General features: G+C 40.7%; 1 protein-coding gene across 3 annotated transcripts; it reads right to left on the bottom strand.

Annotated features, from left to right (window-relative positions):
• Nucleotides 1-360: 360 nt before the first annotated feature.
• Nucleotides 361-14,594, bottom strand: RFESD (Rieske Fe-S domain containing). Of its 3 annotated transcripts, XM_089492965.1 has the most exons (5): nt 10,979-11,130; nt 6,674-6,752; nt 5,879-6,056; nt 5,549-5,583; nt 361-1,134 (listed from the first exon to the last, which is right to left on the bottom strand). In XM_089492965.1, exons 3-5 carry the CDS (start codon nt 6,051-6,053, stop codon nt 868-870), a joined length of 477 nt encoding a protein of 158 aa, XP_089349091.1. In that variant the 5' UTR covers nt 6,054-6,056; nt 6,674-6,752; nt 10,979-11,130; the 3' UTR covers nt 361-867. The 3 variants fall into 3 exon arrangements, with proteins under 3 accessions (XP_089349091.1, XP_089349100.1, XP_089349083.1); XM_089492974.1 differs by lacking the exons at nt 6,674-6,752; nt 10,979-11,130 and adding an exon at nt 14,528-14,594; XM_089492957.1 differs by lacking the exon at nt 6,674-6,752.
• Nucleotides 14,595-22,319: the final 7,725 nt, after the last annotated feature.

Genomic DNA, 22,319 nt, shown 5'->3' on the forward strand with positions numbered 1-22,319 from the left:
TACCTCCCAAGGCATACAGATTCCCAGGATCTGCCCTGATTGAAGAAGGGCGGTATAAAAATAAAACTTTTATTTATTATTATTTATTAAGAAACGGGTAATTTGGCCCATTTATTTAAGGTAAGCATGTTAAAAATAGCAGTGTGCCAAAACCTTGAACATCACATTGTGTATATAAAAACATTGCAAGATATGCAGGACATCAAAGAAAAAGAAAGATGAGTGATATGCGTATTTGCATCTTTCCCTCCCATCCTTTGGCAAGATACTCCGCTCCTTTCCAGAATTCACTCCCTTTGGACTGCTCATTAGCTTACTGCATCACCCACACATTCACACTTCATCACAAACACCAACACATTCACAATTCTGGAATATTTATTAGTACAATATTCAGCCACAAAACACACAGACTGCACACCTCTCCTTATCTGTCAAGGCAGATGGAGTGGTTCTCCAATGTCTTTTCAATTATAATAAAAAAATTGATACTATTATTATGTAAAATAGTATCTAAAATTACATAGACAACATTTTAGCATTACAATACTTTCTACAAGTATTTTACATTCAGGGAGAGGTATCTGAAGACTGTCAGTTTTAAGCTTTAACTGTATCAATGGAAAAATGTCAGTGTGCATACTTGGATGTCAACTTGCTGTATACTTACTCTACTGATAATTTCTTCTCAAAGACATTAATACATCCTTGCTTACTCATCTTTGAGAAAGACTGAGGTTTGTTTATAAATTTATTAACTCAATTAATATCATATTATCACACAGAAATGAAGCTTCCTTGCATGAAGGATACATTTTATTATAGTTATTTTATTTTAATTAAGTTTACTAAGAAGCACAAATTATGTCAATTTTTCACATAATTTATACTCTTCTTAAACTTTTTTGCATAGTAATCAGAATCTATACTGTCATTTAAATCAGACAGAGTTACATAAACATTTCCATTCTCTACAGTAACACTATGAGTTCTTTGCTTTACTCCTTTTGATCGCCATTTTGGAGATAAAGATGGCTCTCTTGGGTTTATTGCTTGATACAGTCCTTCACCAGTGGCCAGAGTTATTTTGTACTTGTGCCAGGGACAAATAATGCATGGCTCTCCATTGATATCCTATACATACACATGAGGAGGGGAAGGAGGAGGAGAAGAAAAAGAAGGAAAAATTAGTACCTTATAAACCAGTGGGGGGGGGGGGGGGCACATCAGAGAATTTCCATAGGTCCCATAATTCTTTCCACTGGTACACAAACATTACTCGATTTCTGTTTTAAACTCATAAATGAAAATTTATAAGACTCTACAGGCCAATTTCTTTTCTGCTTTGAAGAGCCTCATGCAGGTTTTGATGAAAAGAGACTTCAGGACTGGCTCCACCTTAACTCTGTCTTCATTTTCTATCCCTAGGTAGTAAAGAAAAACAAGCTCTGAAAAGGTGAGAATACAACAGAATTTCCTTTTCAGATCCTAACGGCAGAAATACATCAGAACTACTGCAGTCAAAACTCTAATTTCACCTGTTAAAATCGGTCTCACCAACTGAAATTGGCATGGCTACATTTTGGCATTGAGCCCAGTATGGTTCTCCCATCAGGAACATTCCATAATCTGAGTTTTGCTTACAATATATTCAAGATGGGAGAAGGTGAGAGAGGACACTTTTATTTATTTGATCCTCTAATCTCTGAAAAATTGCTCTGAGGACTTGGAGATCTTTGACAAGTGGGGCGGTTGCTAAGAGAGGGGGAAAGACCAACATTGTTTTCCTTCTCCTCCACCAATGGGATCATCTGCTGAAGCTAAAGTTTTTGATGAATGAAACAACAACTTCTGTTAACAAAAGGAACACTTAGGATCCATGACTCTCATGCTTAATTTATCAATTGACTGTAACCTGTATTATGCAAAAGAACAAACATCAACAAAACTATATTTTAAAAAGGCAATGAGTAGGAGATCTTTAGATCTGTTACTGCTATGGAAGAATAGCTAAAGCAATGGAACATTTGGCTAATCTACATCTAGTTCAACCTAGATCACCTTTCTTTTCACATCTCGTTGTTGTTGTTGTTGTTAGCTGCCCTTGAGTCAGTTCTGACTCATGGCAACCCTGTGGATGAGACATCTCCAAGAATCCCTATCCTCCACTGTCCTGCCCAGATCCTGCAAGCCCTTGTCCACAACCCCCCTGATTGAGTCTATCTATCTGGTTTGTGGTCTTCCTCTCTTTCTTCTACCCTTTACCTTTCCTAGCATTATTGCTATTTCTAGTGATCCATGCCTTTTCATTATATGGCTAAAGTATGATAGTCTCAACTTGATCGTCTTTGCTTCCAAGGAGAGCCCTTGTCTGATTTGTTCAAGAACCGATTTGTTTGTCTTCTTGGTTGTCCATGGTATTTTTCTCCAGCACCACATGTCAAATGAGTTGATTTTCTTTGTGTCTGCTTCCTTCAGCTCTCACATACGTACATGGTAACTGGGAATACAATGGTCTGAACGATTCTGACTTTAGTGCTCAGTTACATGTCTTTGCTCTTCACTATCTTTTCCAGTTCTTTCTTAACTGCCTTTCCCATTCCTATTCTTCTTATTTCTTGTCTGCAGTCTCCATTCTGGTCAATGTTTGATCCTAGATATAGGAACTCTTTAACTATTTCAATTTCCTTGTTGTCTAGATTGAATTTGTGTATTTCTGCTGTGGTCATTATTTTTGTTTTCTTTATGGTCAGCATCAGACCTGACTTTGCTCTTTCATCTTTGACCTACCTTACTAACTATTCCAATTCCTGAATGTTTTCTGCTAATATTATGGTGTCATCCACGTATCTTAGGTTGTTAATGTTGCTTCCTCCTATCTTCACTCCTCCTCTTTCTGATTCTAATTCTGCTTTTCTTATTATGTTTTCAGCATACAAGTAAGGTGATAGAATGCAGTCTTGCCTGACCACTTTGCCTATTGGGAACCACTCTGTTTCCCCAAATTCTGTTCTGATGGTGGCCTCTTGTCCTTGATACAGATTCCTCATCAGGACTATCAGATGTAGTGATATGCCCATGTCTTTGAGTGCATTCCATAGCTTTTTGTGACCTATACAATCAAATGGTTTGCTGTAGTTTATAAAACACATGATGATTCTTTTTTGGAATTCTTTGGTGTACTCCATTAGCCGTCACATGTTTGCAATGTGGTCCCTAGTGCCCCTTCCTTTCTGAATCCTGCTTACACTTCTCGAATTTCTCGCTCCATGTATGTTTGGAGTCTATGCTGCAGAATTTTGAGCATTATTTTGCTTGCATCTGAGATTAGTGCTGCTTTCCTATAGTTGCTGCAGTCTTTTGTGTCTCTTTTCTTGTGGATTAGTTTGTATATCAAGCATTTCCAGTCTGTTGGACACCACTTTGTTTTCCATATTTGTTGGCATATTTCAGTTAGCACTAAAATTGCATCTGTCTGTAGGCACTGTAGTAATTAAGTTGGGATATCACCTGTTCCCGGTGATTTATTTTTTTCCCATTTCCTTTATTGCAGATTCCACTTCACTTCTTAGAATTTGGGATTCATCTTCATATGGCTCCTCATTCCAAGTACCATTCATTCCCTCATCTCAATTGTATAATTCTTCTGTGTATTGCCTTCAGTGTCTTTTTATTTCTTCTTGTTCTTGTATAATGTTCTTTTTTTCTCCATAGAGCATCCCTGCCTTCAATTTGAACTTGGCTTTAATTTCTCAGATCTTTTGATAGAGGTCTCTTGTTCTTCTCTTTTGGTTGTTTTCTTCTATTTCTCTGCACTGATCATTGTAGTATTTCTCCTTATCCCTACATGTCAGACATTGGACAGTTGTGTTGATACTTCTGGCTTTGTTCCTATCTCCCTTTGCTTTTGCTTTTCTTCTCTCTTTTATTGCATGAAGTGTTTCATCTGCCATCCATTGTTTCTTATCTTTCTTTTTGGCCATGGTTAGTGTTTTTTGTTGTTGGGGTTTTTGTTTGTTTGTTTTTTGCATTCTTCCTTAATTATGTCTTTGACTTCTGTCCACAGTTCTTCAGGTTCCCAGTCAATTATACTCAATAGTTCTCATAGTATGGAAGCAGTATTTGTCTTCCCATCCTCCTAGCTACCATTTCCTTTTGTGAATTTGTCTATACAGTCCACACTGGGGAGCCTCAACAATCAAAATGAGTTGCAGCTCAATATGTGTACCAGTTCAGGCCCTATACAATATTTTAGCAAACCTGTAAACATTCAAACAATACCATAAGAACCAACCATGTCAGAATTTGACAAGTTCTTTAATGAGGTGACAGGGTGGAAAGTTGTTACAAAACAGGTTGAAGGTGCCCTCTAAACCTGTCTTTGCAGCTCCCCATTACCAAAACAAAATTTACAGTTGATGAATCTACCACCATCGCCAATTTCTTTCATCTTGGTCCCAATTATTTGCCCACCATCCCCTCCTCTTGCCCTCCTGCTAATCACCATCTTTCTTCTGATGCTTGTTGGATTGCTTCTTAAAGGATGCTATAGGAGCCAACCTCAGATGGTCTGCTCTCTAAGTACTGGAGACCAGAAGGTCTTCTATGAGTTGCGCTGGTAATTGTTATCAGAGGACTCAGTGACCCTTTGAGCACAGTTCTCAGTGCTGCTGCTGCTCTAAACAATATGATCAGAAAGCACCCTTCAAAAGCATGAAAAATGAAGGGGACATTGGTAGTGGTGGTGGTAGTGATCAGGTGGTAGATGGCATTTGATAGAAAATTAAAGTGGCACTGTGTTTGGGGGAAGTCTCTCCTAACCTCCAGTATGCTATGCATGTGTATCTGATAAGGTGTGTGGGAGAAGCTGGGAGAGCAAGAGGAAGGAGCTTGAGCTTTGCTTCTTGTATGTACTGTACATTCATTTCTATGTTTACCTAACACCAAACTATTACAAGAAGTGCAAAGAGAAAGCATGTTGCATTATCATGTATTATGTCAGCCTTTGTCCACTTCTTTACATTTCTGCTGCCTTAAGAAAGAACAAACTAGTTTATCGATAAAGCACTATGTATTTTATTCTCTTTTGTTTTTGGACTCAAATGTAAGTAAAGGATACTTGATTCTGATTAGGACATTAGTATGCAAGGTAGTTGAGGTAGGCGGGTTTTAAATCATAACTCCCTGCTGTTGTCCACCCCCTCCCTTTTCCTCAATTTTAGGCCATGTTAATTGTAGTTAAAGATGGGGGTTGATCTGGAACAGAGGCACAAGAAATGGTTAACACCCCAGTCCATTAGGGCTCTGATTCATAACAAGGTGCCCATGCTTCTCCTCTTCAATAATAAGAAAAAGGAAGATATAACTGCTAGCTAACGTTTAACATGTAGCTTCATGTTAAAGTGTAGAATGCACTAAATAGCCAGGCAGTTTATCTGTGTCATTTTATTTTTACATTTTATTTTTACATTTTACAGATAGTACTGTGGGTTTATCTGAAAGTTTTGGATATCATGCTGGCTAATTGAGTGAGGCCATACTTACATACCTCTATTTCTCCAAGATGTAAAGGACCTCCTGCATCTATTAAAAGAAGAGAAGATGGAATTAGATTAGTCATGATGGCACCTCCTGTACCGGAAGCAAAATTATTCTCAATACTGGTTATTTGGGAATGCAAGTGGGAGGGTACTACTGTCTTCACTCTTCCTTACAAGCTTTCACTAGGAAACTGGTTGGCCACTATGGGAACAGAATGCTGACCCAGACAAGGTCTTTGCTCCAATCCAGCAGAGCTGTTCTTATACTTTTATTCAGTCTTGCTAAACTTAGCACTGTTTCACAAAAATCAAGATAGATCTTCTGCAAAAATCCTTACGGTAACAGCGGCAGTCCATAGCATAAAACCTCCCATCATGATAGAAAACAACAACTTCTCTGTCATGGACAGTAGCCACAATTTTTCGTTGTTTTTTTAGATCATCTTCTGCACAGATACAAACTGGACTGCTGACTTTCTCTGTAGATGTTTTGACTGAGCTGTCTTCATTCATATTCTGCAAATAAGGAGAAGATGCACTACATTAAAAATTAATATGGCATGCAAAAATAGCATTGCAATCACAAGAAAAGCATTCCTACATTGAAGTGACTATTTATAGCTGGCCTGGCGAACAGATGGTGCACCAGCCATGCAGGGTGGTCCCTGAGATGTTCAATGTATCTTTTGTTTTAGATGCCTAATTGGGTCTGCAAAACTTGGGTGGTAGTGGTTATTTTTATTTCTATCTCACACAATTTAGGTAGGAGGAAGTAGGGTCCAAAATGGGGAAAGGCAAACTGATAAACCTGTGAAAAGCATTATAGAAAGTTATGTGTGTGGTACATGCCTTTGAAGTATGACTATCTTAAAGGCATTTATTTATACATAGAATCACTGATAGAGTTGGAAGTGACTACAAGGGTCAATCTAGTCCAATCCCCTTCCATGCAAGAATACAAAGTCAAAATGCTCCTAATTTTGTGTCATCTGTAAATTTAATAAGCATGTCTTCTATTCTATCATCCAAGTCATTGCTAAATATATTTGGGTTGCTTTCCATATTCCAAAATGCAACTACTGGGGTAAACATCCTGGATCCTGTGAAAAGGTAAGCATACTGACTTTTCTCACCAGTTAACGTAAAGAGGAAGTATTGGGAATCTTTTTCAGTACTTCCTTTCCCATATAGTTTGGAAGGAATGTGCCAGCTCTGTAAGCAAAAGATATGTAAAATAATATAAAGGAAAACCTGACAGCTGCCTCTCTGGAATCGGTGCAGTCCTTATTTATTCCATACCATCCAGTGTGTGGAAAACCCTACTAATTCCCAGTTCTTATCAATGTCTGTTCTTTCTTTATGTGTACAAGCCAATGACACAGATCTACTGCTTTCATTAGAGCTGTCTAGCAGCTGAGTGCCATTCGGAAATTATGGCTATTGCAAACTGAACGTATCGATACACAAACAGCCAATCCTTAACCTAGACCTCTGCTTATGTATTAGTGATAAATACATAGAGCTGATACTATGTGGGTTTACAGTTCATTTAAAGAGAGGGGACACTTCAAGCTACCTTATATCAAGTCATATCTTTGGCCAATGTTGGATGTACTGATTTTCAGTAGTAGATCACTGAAGTTTCAGAAAAGATCTTTCCAAGCCAGTGATAACTTTTAAAGCCTTGATCAACTAGGGAGCTCAATACTTTGACACAGCATGTTCCCTATATGCAACTGCCCAAGAATTGAGGTCTGCAGGAGGGGCCCTCCTCTGTATTCAGGCAGTGGAAGTAATATCAAATAGAAAGTCATGGAAGAGAGCCTTCTTGGCTGACACCCAATTGAGGAATGTCTTCCTCTTGGAAGTCCAACTGGTGCCAATATTGGTTTCTTTCCAGTGCTAACCCAAAACCTGGCTTTTTATTAAAGCCTTTGCGAACTAATTATTATAACGTATACATGTATGTGGTTTTAAACTGTTGTAGTTTTTAAAGTAGTTTTAATTATTGCTTTTAAAGCAGTTTTTAACTATTGCTGTGTTTAATATGTTTTTATCTTGTTTTTGGTGCAGTACAGACTGCCCAAAAAGGGTGGCCTGCTGGTACCTATTTTTCTGCCACAGGGAAGCCTCAGTCACCAAATGGTGTGGCTTCCCACCAGCGGAAAAAGAACCCACAAAAAGCGGGTTCTTTTTCTGCCACGGCAACGGTGTAACAAGTGCGCCACTGGCACACTCGTTATGTAAGTGCCACGTGCCACAGCGCCATGCAGACACCACACAGCACTTAAGTAACAATGGCGGTGCCCATGCAAACAGAGTGCCAGCATTGTTATGTCCTCGTCACATGTGAGAGTTGGGGGCATGTGGGCGCACCGCCCACCAGGCAACCCTCGCATGTAACGAGGATGCTTTAAAGGCCCATCTGTACTGGGCCTAAGTTATGTATGCTAAGCTTTAATCTTTTAAATTGGTTATATTGTATGCCTCTATGAGATCCTATGATAAAGGGCAAGATAGATATATTTAAACAAATAAATACGCCCGCTATGAGACTGCAAGGACTGAACCATAGCACACCTGGAAGAAGAGTTCAGGACTGGCTAAAGACAGCAATACCAAATACCAATAGCAAGTACAGTTCAACAGTCCGTCCTTGGATTAGGCGGGGGATCCGTTCCGGACCCCCCGCGTAAGCCAAATACTGCGCATGCTCAAGCCCCATTCAAGTGAATTTGGCTCGTGCATGCAGTGCACGGTCACCACAGACACGCACCCCATTCATTCAAATGGGACACGCCACCCCGTGCACCCCACATGCTCTTGCGCAGCTTTCAGCATATGCTGAAAGCTGAGTATAGCGTGCCCGCATATAACACAGGTGCACTGTATACCACTTATTGGTGCACTTAAGCACTCCCTAAGCGGTTTACAAAGTGTAAGCTAATTGCCCCCAACAAGCTGGGTACTCATTTTATTGACCTCGGAAAGATGCCAGGCTGAGTCGACCCTCAGGCCCTGGATGGTACTGAACTCACAACCTTATGGTTTGTGAGTGAGTGGCTGCAGTACTGGCATTTAACCACTGTACCACTGCTGCCTGAGGCAAAAAACAAGATGGTACTCCTTTCTCATTCCATGCAGCAAACCAGTTGCATTGGCAGCTCAGTCTGCATGCAGTAGGAAAATATCTTCTACTCCATTAGAAGGCACCAGGGCTCACTTGGGAGGGGGGGGATGATGGTTGTGGACCTGGCCTTTTGATATCTCTCTGTACCAACACTTTGCTACTGCTTTCTAGCATCTTTTTCTCAAATGCCTGACTCTGCTTAAAGGTAGGAGTGGCCCTGGAGAAAGGTATCCCCGATACCCCATTGAAGAAACCCAGGAAATTTGACCAGAGCATAAATGCTCTTTACACCTGCAAAACACTATATATAAATCAACTGGATCTGACTTGTCCAACCTTTTCTGTGAAATAAAGGTACCACCCATACCATAAAAGCAAGCATAGCACAAACAGGAACTGAAAATTCAGTACAAGAGACTTCACTGGCTGTAGGAGAGCATTTAGTTTAGAAGTAAAAGGCGTGCTATGAACAAACTTAATGTCATACTCTATGTTTGGCACAAGAACAGCTCCTCTAATGCATCCCTTGGAATGCTCACTCTGCACAGTACGCATTACAGGAAGACGTGTTGGGCACCATCCAAGGTACAATCACTATCAGAACTATTCTACAATAATCCTGTTACATATGATCAGGTAGGAATAACCATACATCCTCCTTTTCCTGGACATATCTTGTTTTCAGAACCAAAATTTCTGTCCAGGCTGCTTCACCTCCTGCCTGCCAATGTCATATTGCTATATCACTAGGAGAAGGGAGGAAGGTGGGGGGATAAAGAGAGAGATGAGGGGGACAAGGAAGACAGACTCAGAGGAGCCAAGTGACCCAGCTAATGGAGTCTTCAGCCAAGGAGAGGGTGGCTTGGCAGTGCGGCCGGGTGAAGCAGCTGTCAAAAGAGGCAGGGAAGGGGGAATGGGAAGGAAAAATTGTTATGCAAGTACAATGAAGGTTAGGAGTATTATCAAATCACAGCTTATGTAGTAGGGGTATTTAAACTGAGAATCATCATAGCAATTTATGGTTTGACATAGTCAGTTGGTAAATGTCTCTTTTTTTTTTTTTTTCAAAGTATAGTAACACTACATAAGGCAAAATTTACTGACAACGTAAGAAACAGATTTGCGCTGTTAAGCATAATTGACCAACAACTTGAGGAACTATGGGCAGAAGCCAAGGACATAATTAAAGAAGAATGCAGAAACACATTATTGACAGCCAAAAAGAAAAAGAAGAAACAATGGGTAACAGATTAAATGCTTCAAGCAGCAAAAGAAAGAAAAGAAGCAAAACAGAGAGGAGATATGAACAAAACCAGAACCATGAATGCTACTGTATGACAACTAGAGCACAAGGAAAAAGAGAATTATTATAATGAACAATGCAAAAAATAAAAATAATAGAAGACAACAACAAAAAAGGCAGAACAAGAGACCTCTTCCGCAATACCCGGGAACTCAAAGGGGAGTTCAAACCAAGGATCAAGATGCAATATGACAAGAAAAAGAACACACTACAAGATCAAGAAGAAACAAAAAGACACTGGATGCAATACACAGAAGAGATATGTAAAAGAGAGGAAAAAATGAACCACACTTGGAGCAAAGAACCATACAAAGACGAAGCCCAAATTCTAAGAAGTGAGGTGGACTCTGCAATAAGAGAAACTGGGAAGAATAAACCACCAGTAATAGATGATATTACTACTGAATTGCTACAATTCACACAGACAGAATCAACCCAAGTGCTAACTAAAATATGCCAACAAATATGGGGGGGGAAATGGTGGCCAGCAGTCTGGAAACAATTTTTATATCCCTACCCACAAAAGTGGAGATGCAACTATAGGGCCATAGCATTGAATTCCCATGCAAGCAAAATCATGCTCAAAATTCAGCAGCACAGACTCTAACCATACATGGAGAGAGAATTCCCAGAGGTCCAAGCAGGGTTTGGGAAAGGAAGAAGTAACAGAGACCATATTGAAAACATTCAAAGGTTAATGGAGCACATCAAGGAATTCCAGAAGAAAATCAACATGTGCTTTATAGACTATCCTTTACTCTCAAGTAAGTATGCATAAAACTGTAGTACACATAGTTAACAAGATGAAATAATGGATATAATCAGAAGCAATGTCTTAAATTTTGGCAATGCAAAGTGTTGTGAATAACACATATTTTCATTCTTCTATACAGTATTACAGAGCCCCAAACTTCTTTTAGTGAAAACACAGAGGGGTCATATTTCAAAGCTATTTATATATTTATTTACTTTATAATAATGGTAGCAGAATAATGGTAGCCATACCTCCTAAGAAGATCAGAATGCAACCTTTCAGGATGGCACAGCAAACTTCAGCAGATCTTGGAATATACTAGATAATTAGTAGTTTATAAACTGAAACCACCAACTGAAATTCCTAATCATCACATCCATTGCACATATATCGATACACAATGTTCTTTACTGGGTACGTTTAAAGCCTGCCCATATACAGTACCGTCAATAGTCACATGGCAAGGATTGACACAGTCAAAAATACATCCTGCCTCAGTAGATAAGAAGTTGGGGCATTTAACTGTACTAAACTGATAATGAGGTTAAGTTCCAGAGAGTTCTGCAATCACTTTCCCCTTCATCTCTGTTTTCTAAAAAAACAGAGTTCTCTGCATCACAGCAATGAAAACATTAATTATGAGTCCACTTTAACAACACATAGCCACTAGTGATTTTCCAATTATGTATGAGTCAAAGAAGAACCAAGGTCTAACTCCTACATGAGCCAAACTACTTCCTGTCATTGCTGTTAAGGTTGTTAGTTCTTTGGGAAAGAGCCAGATATCTTAGCAAAAGAACATGGTATTCTTCAGTCCATTAACTTGTCACTAAAAATGTGCTGGATAAATAACAATATGTACACATAATTTCACTTAACAGCTATGGAGAGCCAAGATCAACAGTGCAGTTGAGTTAGAACTCCCTTATGACTGAAGCATTGGGACTTTTGATGAGGAGGGATCATCATCATCAGTTCCTGAACCTTTCCTATTTCATCTGAGAATAGGACAGATTGTTATATTTCTGTGAGCCATCCCAGTTGTAATGCAATATATTGGGATGATTTATTCTTGGATGGGTAAGTAAGACCCATCAGCTCTACAAAAGATGTGTTCCTAACTTGGAAAAATCACAGTTGACTCATTGACATGAATCTACATGGCTGTCTGCATTTTTGTCCTCTCCTTGTGGGTTTAACTCAAAATTTGCCACTACACCTGAGATCTACTACTGTTCCTTTCCAAATTGGGGCTACCGTCATATAAACAACAAAGTTCACTTCAACTTGCTTCCAGCAATACGTACGACCTTCCACTAATTCAAAAGAAAGCGACTTGCGAACAGGGAGCTGTAACAGGGAGCAGCTAATGGCCACTTCAGTGTGGACCACGTCCACAATTTCAGCTGCCAAAGCTAGCAGTGGAAAGTTTGCCAATATACATCAAACCTAATAAGTTGTGTTTTCCAGCCTCCATTCTTCCTGTGAGTCACCCATTCTTTTGCCAAGCAGGCTATTAGATGGGAACAAGCTGAGAGGGTTTCTGATGTACAAGGAAAGAGCGAGTGGATGTAAACATACTGGCACAACATCCCTAGCGGCATCATGTTCAGGATTAGATAGCTAAGAAAAGGAGGGGTGAGAGAACTGCCTTACACCGCTTGGCTTCTTCTCAGCTTGGAGGTGCCATTTCAACAGTGATGCAATATGCCCATCCCATGCCATACCCCTAGAGCTTATTCATGGCTGGAATGCTTTAAAACAGTCCAGAAAAGGGAAGCCTAGCACAATACAGATCTGATTCACTGCAAAATTATTAGAATTTAAAACAAAAAAACACTTTCTCGTATGTACAATATCTAGAATGAACATTTTACAAGGATTCTCCTTGAACATTTTAAAGCCAAAGCCTATCAGGAAACTTGTGGAAGAAGTGGGAAGGAAACATCTACTGAAACCATATTGCATTGTTAGGCTCAGGATACATCCACAATTCAGAAATAAAACAGTTTGACACCACTTTAACTGGCATGGTTCCCTCTCCTTGAAAATCCAATTGATGTCCACAGTGGTTTCATTGTGGTGCCAAGTGAAAACATGGTTGTTTATCAAAGTCTTTGGGCCTAAGTTACTTCAAATGTTTATGCACATAGTTTTAAACCGTTTCAACCTTTTAAACTGTTTTTTACATGCTAATCATATTTAATATATCCAGTCTATTTGAATTACAGTATTTTTATTGCTTTAACATTTTGATACTGATTTTAATTGTACTCCAGCCTGAGATGCTATGACACAGGTCAGGATCTAAATATTGTTTTTAAAATATAGTTTAAGGTGATCCTAAGGTGACCCGACCCTATCATGGGGCTTTCTCAGCAGGATTTGTTCAGAGAAGGTTTGCCATTGCCTTTCACTGAGGCTGAGAGAGTATGACTTATTGCCCAAGGTTACCCAGTGGGTGTCATGGCCAAGCGGGGATTCGAACCCTGTTCTCCAGGGTCCCAGTCAAACACTGAAACCACTACACCACACAGATTCTCCACTCATACACTGTATTTCTACGCTGCAAAAATGATGCAGTTTGGCACCACTTTAAGTGCTGCAGCTCCATCCTATGAAACCTTGGGATTTGTAGTCCAACAAGGTCTTCATCCTTTCCTGCCAAAGCGTGCTTAGGTGCCTCACAAAACTAATTGTAAGCCTGAGAGCAGGGAACCGTCTAATTAAAAATAATAATAATAATTGTAAGCTGCTCTGAGAGCCTTTAGGGTTGAAAGACGGGGTATAAATACAATAAACAAACAAACAAACAAACTACAAATGCCAGGACTGTGTAGGATGCAGCCCTGGCAGGGAAAGTGGTGCCAAACTGCATTATTTCTACACTGTAGGTGCACACACAAACACACATCCTGAAGAAATCTTGCAAAGGACCTCTTGAAGGGCACACAACAACCATACAAAAACTAATTTTAACAAGGCGTTTTCCTGGCTATATTTGTTGACACTGCCTTCCTCTGAGGCTGAGAGAGTGTGACTTGACCAAGGTGGCTTTCCTGTCTGAGCAGGGGATTCAAACCCAGGTCGCCCCAACCATAGCCCCAATGCTCAAAGCTGCAGCAGGTCCAAATGCAAGTGAGGTTTGCCCAAATGCATCATTGCCTGTTTGCACTCCCAGCTCCAGCCATGGAGCCATTCACAGCAGCAGCAGATACCAAGCTAGGAAGCAGGAGCAGCAATTCACCCACCACCAGCCGCCACCTTCTAGCAGCGACTAGGTCTGGGCGTCGAGCGGCCCCTGGCGGCTGGTGGTGAATTGCTGCTCCTGCTTCCTAGCTTGGTAGCTAGCCGGAGAGGGGGAAACCAGCGTAACGCGCGTGCGCACTGCGTCATCTTTCCAGATGCCACAACTGTGCGGCAGCCCTCACGCTCACGCGAAGACTACAACTCCCGAGAGGCTCTGCGCGGCCATCTCCATTTCCCACCCCCCTTTTCTTTCCCTTTTCTCATTGGCTCATCTTTTCAGAGACCACAACAACTGCCCTGCAGCCCTCACGCGAAGACTACAACTCCCTAGACGCTTTGCGCGGGCATCCATTCCCCCCCCCCCCTTTTTACTTTTTCTGACATAAACGGTATTTGGAATCCAAAGTAACTTGTCAAGGGAAAATAATAATAACAATAACAATAACAATAATAATAATAATGATGATGATGATGATGATGATGATGATGATGATGATGATGATGATGATGATGATGATAATAATAATAATAAAGCAGCTGCACTTCCTCACCTTTTCCTCTTCTCAGACTTGGCTCTCACCAGCGAGGCCCAATGGATCCCCACCTCCCTCCCTTTTCTGTCACGTCACACCGTTAAATTGCAAAAGCAGAGACACCATTGGGCCTTTCAGCCTCCTCACGCGATTGGGCCTGGCCCCCATTGACTCAGGGTTTTGTTCAGCGCAGTGGTGCTGGGTTCGAATCCTGGCTCGGCCATGAAAAAAACCACTGGGTGGGGACACCTTGGGGCAAGTAGTCACACTCTCTCAGCCTCAGAAGATGGCCATGGCAACACACGCACACACCCCCTCTGAAGAAACTTGCCAATAAAGCCCTGTGATAAAAGGTCGCCATAAGTCTGAAACGACGTGAAGGTGCAAAACAACCAACAAAAATGCAGAAATCAAAGATACAGTCATATTAGTCTGTGGAACCAGTATGTGGACAGATCTTGTAGCACCTTTGAGACTCACTGAAAGAAAGAAATTGGCAGCATGAGCTTTCCTAGACTTCGGTCTACTTCCACAGATGCATTCAGATATAATATTTATTTATTGATTGATTTAGGTATTTATACCCCACCCTTCATCCCTAATGGCTCTCAGGGCGGCTTACAATAATATTTTTAATCAGACAGTTCCCTGCCCTCAGGTTTACAATCTAAAAGACATGAAACAAAAGGAGAAGGGGATGGTGGAGGGAAAGGGGATGAGATCCAGTGGTTCTTCTCTCCCTCTGAGGCCTGGACCAAGGCAGATGGATTGGAGGGAGGTCTCTTCCTTCTTCCAGGCTGGAAGATATAATAACAATACTGGAGAGAGATCTTGTAGCACCTTTGAGACTCACTGAAAGAAATTGGCAGCATGAGCTTTCCTAGGCTTCAGTCTACTTCCTCAGATGCATTTGGTGGAATGGAAATCAGGCAGAGACATATATATTGGTGTGTGAGGATGTTAATTCAAATTACAAAATTCAAAAATCCTTTGTGGCTGGAGATGAAGTGGCAGGTCCAGTTTTAATGATGGTCGTTAGTGCACAAAGGCACTGGAAATGGAGATGAACTGGCTTGCAGATGCTAAAGCTCATGCTGCCAATTTCTTTCTTTCAGTCTTTATGAGTTTATCACATGGGAGGGAATTGGCCAAATCCACAAAAGCAGGATCGTTTTCAAATGCATTGAGCATTAATCTGAAATTAACCAGCACAGAAAGTGGACAAATCCCACAAAAGTGGGGTCATTTTCAGACACATCCAGGGCATTGAGCCTTAATGCAACATTAACCTGCACAGAAATCGGACGCTTTTTACAGTTCCTGCACGGGATTGGGGCACTTAGTCTCCTGTGTGATAAACTCTTTAATCTCAAAGGTGCCTCAAGATCTCTCCAAATTGCAGATCCAGTGTGGCAATGGGACTAGCCTGTTTTGAGGGTAATAGATGAATGTAGGGGTCATGAGGATGTGGTCAGATAGTGTTGAAGTGTGTATAATGAGTCAGAAAACTATTGTCTTTGTTCAACCCATTGCTGATGGACTGTAGTTTGTGGATGAACTCCAATTCTGCTGTTTCTCTTTCTAGTTTAGCTTTGTAGTTCTTTTGTTCAAGGACTGCGATTCTGAGGTCTGAGTAAGCTGTGAAGAGTAAGCATGCCCAAACTATTTCCATTTCCCCTTTCTACGTATGGTTGTGAAAGAGGGAGGATGAAGAAAGCGGATCAGAAGAAAATTGACCTATTTGAAATGTGGTGCTGGATGAGAGTTCTGTGGATGCCCTTGGTTGCCAAAAAGACATATAAATGGGTCTAATAATGAGCAGATCAATCTGCCTAGAAGCAAAGACTGACTAAACTGAGGCTGTCAAGCTTTGGACATGGCATGAGAAGCTATAAAAAAGGAGGAAGAGGGGAGGCAGAAATGGAATCATAGAATCAGAGTTGGAAAGAACCACAAGGGCCATCCAGTCAACCCCCTGCCATACAGGAACTCACAATCAAAAGTTCCCAACAGATGGCAATTCAGCCTCTGTTTAAAAACATCCAAAGAAGGAGACTCCACTAAAATCCGGGGGAGTGTGTTCCACTGGCAAACAGCTCTTATTGTCGGGAAGATCTTCCTAATGTTGAGGTGGAATCTCTTTTCCTGTAGTTTGCATCCATTGCTTTGGATCCTATTCTCTGGAGCAGCAGAAAACAAGCTATCTCTATTCTCAATATGACATCCCGTCAAATAGTGAAACAGGGCTATCATGTCACCTCTTAACCTTCTCTTCTCCAGGCTGAATATAACCCAGCTCCCTAAGACACTTCTCATAGGGTATGTTGGCAGCACTTTTAAGATTAAGGCCCAAAACGCATAGCAGAAATAATCTAGTTTTGAGACTGCTTCAACTACCCGGGCTCAATGATAGGGAATCCTGAGAATTGTAGTTTATTGTGGCCCTAGAGCTCTCTGACCAAGGCAGCTCAATGTCTTACAAAACTCCAGTTCCCAGAATTCCCTAACATTGAGTCAGGGAAGTTAAAGCGGCTTCCGACTGGATTATTTCTGCAGTGTGTTTTGGACCTAACTGGTTTTTATTTTAGCATGAGCTTTCGTGGATCCAAACCCACTTCTTCAGATGCAGTACAGAGTGATAACATGAGGAGCAATGACTCTTTAGAAAAGACAATAATGCTTGGAAAGTAAGTGGACAGTATGGAAAGAGGAAGACCACATTCCAGGTGGATAGACTCAATGAAGGAAGCCACCACCCTGAGTTTGCTAAAGCTGTTGATGATTGGGTGACTTGAAGTTCTCTCATTCATAAGGTCTCATAAGTTGAAGTCAACTTGACAGTAATTAACAAGTGTACTGTTAGGAAATACTTTAAAATTCCAGAAATTCTAAGTAGTTGTGTTTGTTAGGAAAACAAAATATAAATACCAAAATCTAAGCAGCTTTTGAACAACTCTTCACCAGGGGTGGATGCTGGAAAAGGAAGGAGCAAATAAGTAAAGCTAGACATAGGGGCTAAACAGACCGGCTTGAAGCAGCGGTGTGGGGGCATGGTGTTTGGATGATGCATGCCCCACGCCGCCCCCATGATGGCATCACACCATATAAATGATAAATGTAGTAAACTTTGTACTACCAAAACTGGAGATTAATTTTAATTTGCGGTGTGGTTACAGATACAGATTTGACCCCACTTGCAAAATCAGTTGTCAGCATTTTGAAGAATATGCCCTCCAGTAACTGGCTATAGCTTTTTCTTAAATAAATCAATGTATTCTGTTCTGTACAATAATTTTATCAGAGAGTGGAATATTATGGGGAATATATGAACCTATGTGGTGTAATTCCTGAGATTGTTGATGAAGATGGCACATGCAGGATTCAGTGAACTGTTCTCCATCACCTTCTTCATGTAGTATCACTGTAGGTGTGCTTTCTTTTAATAAAGTCACTGAAAATACTGATGGTGAGCCAATAGTGCTGACCAGTAGATGACAGTAGGTAAGGAAATTCTGGTTCGCAAATTGGAATTTGGAACATATCAGAGATTATTGTTATTTAGCTAGACCAGTGGTTCCCAACCTGTGCTCCAAGGAGCCCTTAGGTCTCCATGTACACTTCCCAGGTGCTCCGCGGCTGCTCCAGGAAAATGAAAGAAGTAAAAATTGAATGAAATTAAATAATAAGACTATATTCTTATATATACTCCTAAACACCATTGATTTGTAATACATAGGGTAGGCCTCTTAGGGACTCCACCAGAAATAAGGGCTCCACAAGTCAAAAAGGTTGGGAACCCCCAATCTAGACTTTCTTTTTTGGCCTACTACAGTTCTGATCAATCCTAGCCACTATAGCCAATGGTGAAGGGATATGAAAGTTGGAATCAAACAACATCCTTTGGCTTTCTGTATGTTTCAGATTACAACTCTCATAGTCTCTTAGCATTGACTTTGCCAATGGGAATGGTAAGTGCAAACATCTGTTTCCACTCTGTATTAGGCAGCAATGTAAGCAATATAAACGTACCATTATCAGTCCACTTGTGCTAGACAATCACTTTCCTGTGAATAAGCTCCATGGACTTATATCTGAGAAAACATGTTTAAGACTGCCCTGTTAATTTCTTGAAGGTTGCAGAGAAGAACCTTCCTCATCTACCAAGCTGCTGAATTAATGCAATTTTACACCACTTTAACTGTCATGACTCCTTCCAATGGGATTCTGGGATCTGTAGTTTGTTGCGGCTCCAGAACACTCTGACAGAGAGAAGGCTAAACTTCTCACAAAACTACAAATCCCATAATTGTATAGCATTGAGCCATGGCAGCTAAAACAATGTCAAACTGCATTAATTCTTCAGTTTAGATGCAGCCTCAGTCAGAACTTGGAAAAGTACACAATTCAGTATCCCCCCCCCCCCCCAGCCAGCAAAGGCAGGGGAATTTGAGTGGGTTGTATTCCAAAAGAGTAACTTTTCCCAGCTCTGGAATTGTTAGGTACAAATATATGAATATAGTGGGGTGTCCCTTTGTTCCTTTGTATGGATGTTGAAGATGGCACACACACAACTCAGAATCCTGGGTGTCCATTTTCTGGGGACCAGAACAAAAAACTGGAAGACATGAATTCACAGTAGAAGAATGAAAGAATGAATGATAGCAACTGAAGAAGGCAAATTGACAATAAGGCCAGAACATTAGGACTTTTTAAGGAGTAAGTTTTTGGACCATCACGTACCACATGGGAATTTGTTTCCTTTCATTCTTCTACTGTTCATTTTTTGACCTTATGGTAACATTAAAGGTCTCACTGTAAATTTCATACTTGGAATCTGTGCTTCAATATTACTCACATTGTAAGATACTTTCCCAAAAAAACTTAGTACATTCTTGACAGCATTTCTGGGAAACAGTAGGGGATATGTAGCATTTTACTTTGCTACATTGTTCCACCTTTCACTATGTTCCCTGGCATACTTGCTGGAGTTTCTGTGGCAGTAAAAAAACCCAGCAATCTGGGCAGCAAATAAATAGTGGTTGAACATGAAGGAGTGGAACTGCAGGAAAAGAATGACAGACTGTAGAAAATGGGGAGGGAATGGGGACAGAAAGCAGATAAGCTATGAGAAAGGGAAGATTTGTTGCAAGAAGTGCTGTCAGAGATACTCAGGCTTCCATCTCAATAAGAAAACACTCCCACTAGAATCACTACAAAATATCATTTGAATACTTAATCTAGATATAACATTTAAAGGCATTGGACTGAATCCTTTTGGTCCCAACTAGATTAGGTTGATTGAATCAGTAGTATTTACATAAATGTTGATTTACCATTCTGCAATTCAGCCAAAGCATTTATTCTACCTAGAACTAGCAACTGGATTTAAGCTATTGGATATGGTACTAGTACCTTTCCAGTTACTCTGTGGCAGATGTCTCTAACCTTAGTTGGACACAAGCTGGGTGCAAGCCCTAGATATTCATTTATCTACAGTACCTGTGGCCAACTCCCACATAGTGCTTCTCTCTGGGTCTTCAAATTCTTTAGAGGGAAATACAAGGTGCATCTACACAGCAGAAACGATGCAGTTTGATGTCACCTTAATTACCATAGCTCCATGGCTACACAACCTTGGGATTTGTAGTTTTGTGAGGCACCAGCATTCCTTGGCAGAGAAAGCTAAAGACCTTGTAAAACTAAAAATCCCAATATTACAAAGGATGGAGCTACAGCACTTAAACTGATGTCAAACTGCATTATTTGTACAGTGTAGATGTACCCAGAGAATATTGCATTGCCTTATAAGAATCAGCAGAATAGGCAACAGGAAAGGCTGAATGGCCACTAGGCTGGATAGAGAGAAAGACCAGCAAATAAACAAACAAATGAATATAAAAAGGGGGGAGGGGGGGCGCGAAGAAGAAAGATCATAAGGAAAAAGAATGAGCATTTATTTTCCCTAAAGATGAGACTGCAGACTTATGATATTCGTGTCTCAGAAGGGCCTATAGGCAAATCCAGTACTGCTTCCTTTTGCAGGGCTCCCCAGAGTCACCTATAACTTTGAGAAGGGCAAGGTATGGCTCTCTGGCAAGGGATGGGGATGAATGAGCAGAGTGAAAGGCTAAATAAGCATTGGGGTGGACAGAAAAAACAGCCAAAAAGACAAAGATTGGCGAGGGCAGCACAAAAGAAAAAGCAATGAGAGGCTCTAATCCTTGTGAAGCTGAGTACTGTTACTAGTTAATATAATAACAAAAACAAATACAAAAAAACAAGCAGCATTTTTTATTTATTTTAAACAATACAAACTTCTTGCATTTCTAAATGTATATTCTTGGATTCCCGCCCGAGTTGAAGAGGAAACCTTACAATTTGTGATTCATTTTGTCTTCCTCAAGATGGGGGCGTACTTATAAAGAAGTGCCATCTGGTAGAAATCATATTTGAAGTGACTCTGTGTAGGAAATTTATCCGTTGGAATAAAAAATACAAGTGAGTTGATGATGCAGTGTTACTCTGTAGCTGACATTTCTTCCTTCTGCGACAATTGTTTGAAATGAACGAACTGAGAAAAACATTACCGTAAATCACAAGTCGAATCCCAACAAGATACAACTTTCAGACTACTGTTCAAGTTCAGCTGAACAGGGCTTTTAAACAGACTTAGTATTAACTGGTGTGTATATGTGTGTCCAACTCATTTGAAATGTGGTGCTGGAGAAAAGCGCTTAGGATACCGTGGACAGTACAAACAGACAAACAGATGGATCTTAGAACAGATCTAGCCAGAGATCTTCTTAGAAGCCAAGACGACTAAACTGAGGCTGACGTACTTTGGCCATATAATGAAAAGACATTGATCAATGGAAAAGACAACGATGCTAGGAAAGGGAGAAAGGAGAAGAAGGAGAGGAAGACCACATGCCAGATGGATGGACTCAATCAGGGGAATGAGTATGGGCTTGGAGGAAATGAGTTGAAAGTGGAGGATGGGGGTTCTTAAAGGTGTCTTGTCCACAGGGTTGCCATGCGTTGAGATTGACTCAAGGGCAGATAACAACAAATATGTGTGTGCAAGCTAGTGTAGTGTAGTGGTCTGAGGCCTGGTGGCACAGTGGTTAAATGCCTGTACTGCAGCCATTCATTCACAAACCACAAGGTTGTGAGTTCAATACCAGCCAGGGGCTTAGGGTCAACTCAGCCTGGCATTCTTCCGAAGTCACTAAAATGAGTACCCAGCTTACATGGCTTACACAATGTAAACTGCTTAGGGAGTGCTTAAGTGCACTGGTAAGCGGTATAGAAATGTACTTGCTATTGCTATGAGCGCTGAGCTAGGACTCTGGAGATCAGGCTTCAGTTTCCTGCTCAGTCATGGAAACCCATTGTGTGACCTCAGTTGAGTCGCATTCTCTCAGCCCCAGAAAACCCTATGATAGGTTCACCTTAGGATCACCATAAGTCAGAAATGACTTGACGGCACACAACAACAACATGTGTGTATATGTATGTGCATGCTGAGTAACGCAAAATAACTTGCAATTCCCCAATCTTGATTCCCCCCACACACACACACACACCACACTGTTTTCACTAACCTGTCATTGGTTCTAAGTGGCATTGCTCTATTCAAGCAGTTTTGTACTGTACAAGCAACGGGAAGGTCAGACTACTTCGGATATCTTCCTCAAGAACCCCACAAAATCTGGAGCCTGTCTGTTCTAAGGACATATATAAAGTTACATCAAGTTAATTGATGATTAAGGAACAGAAGAATGATGTGAACAACTGATAACTTCTGTTG

Source organism: Sceloporus occidentalis, unplaced genomic scaffold (assembly GCF_023333645.1).
Source record: "Sceloporus occidentalis isolate IW3139 unplaced genomic scaffold, rSceOcc1.0.p SCAF_1, whole genome shotgun sequence".
Classification (NCBI taxonomy): domain Eukaryota; kingdom Metazoa; phylum Chordata; class Lepidosauria; order Squamata; family Phrynosomatidae; genus Sceloporus; species Sceloporus occidentalis.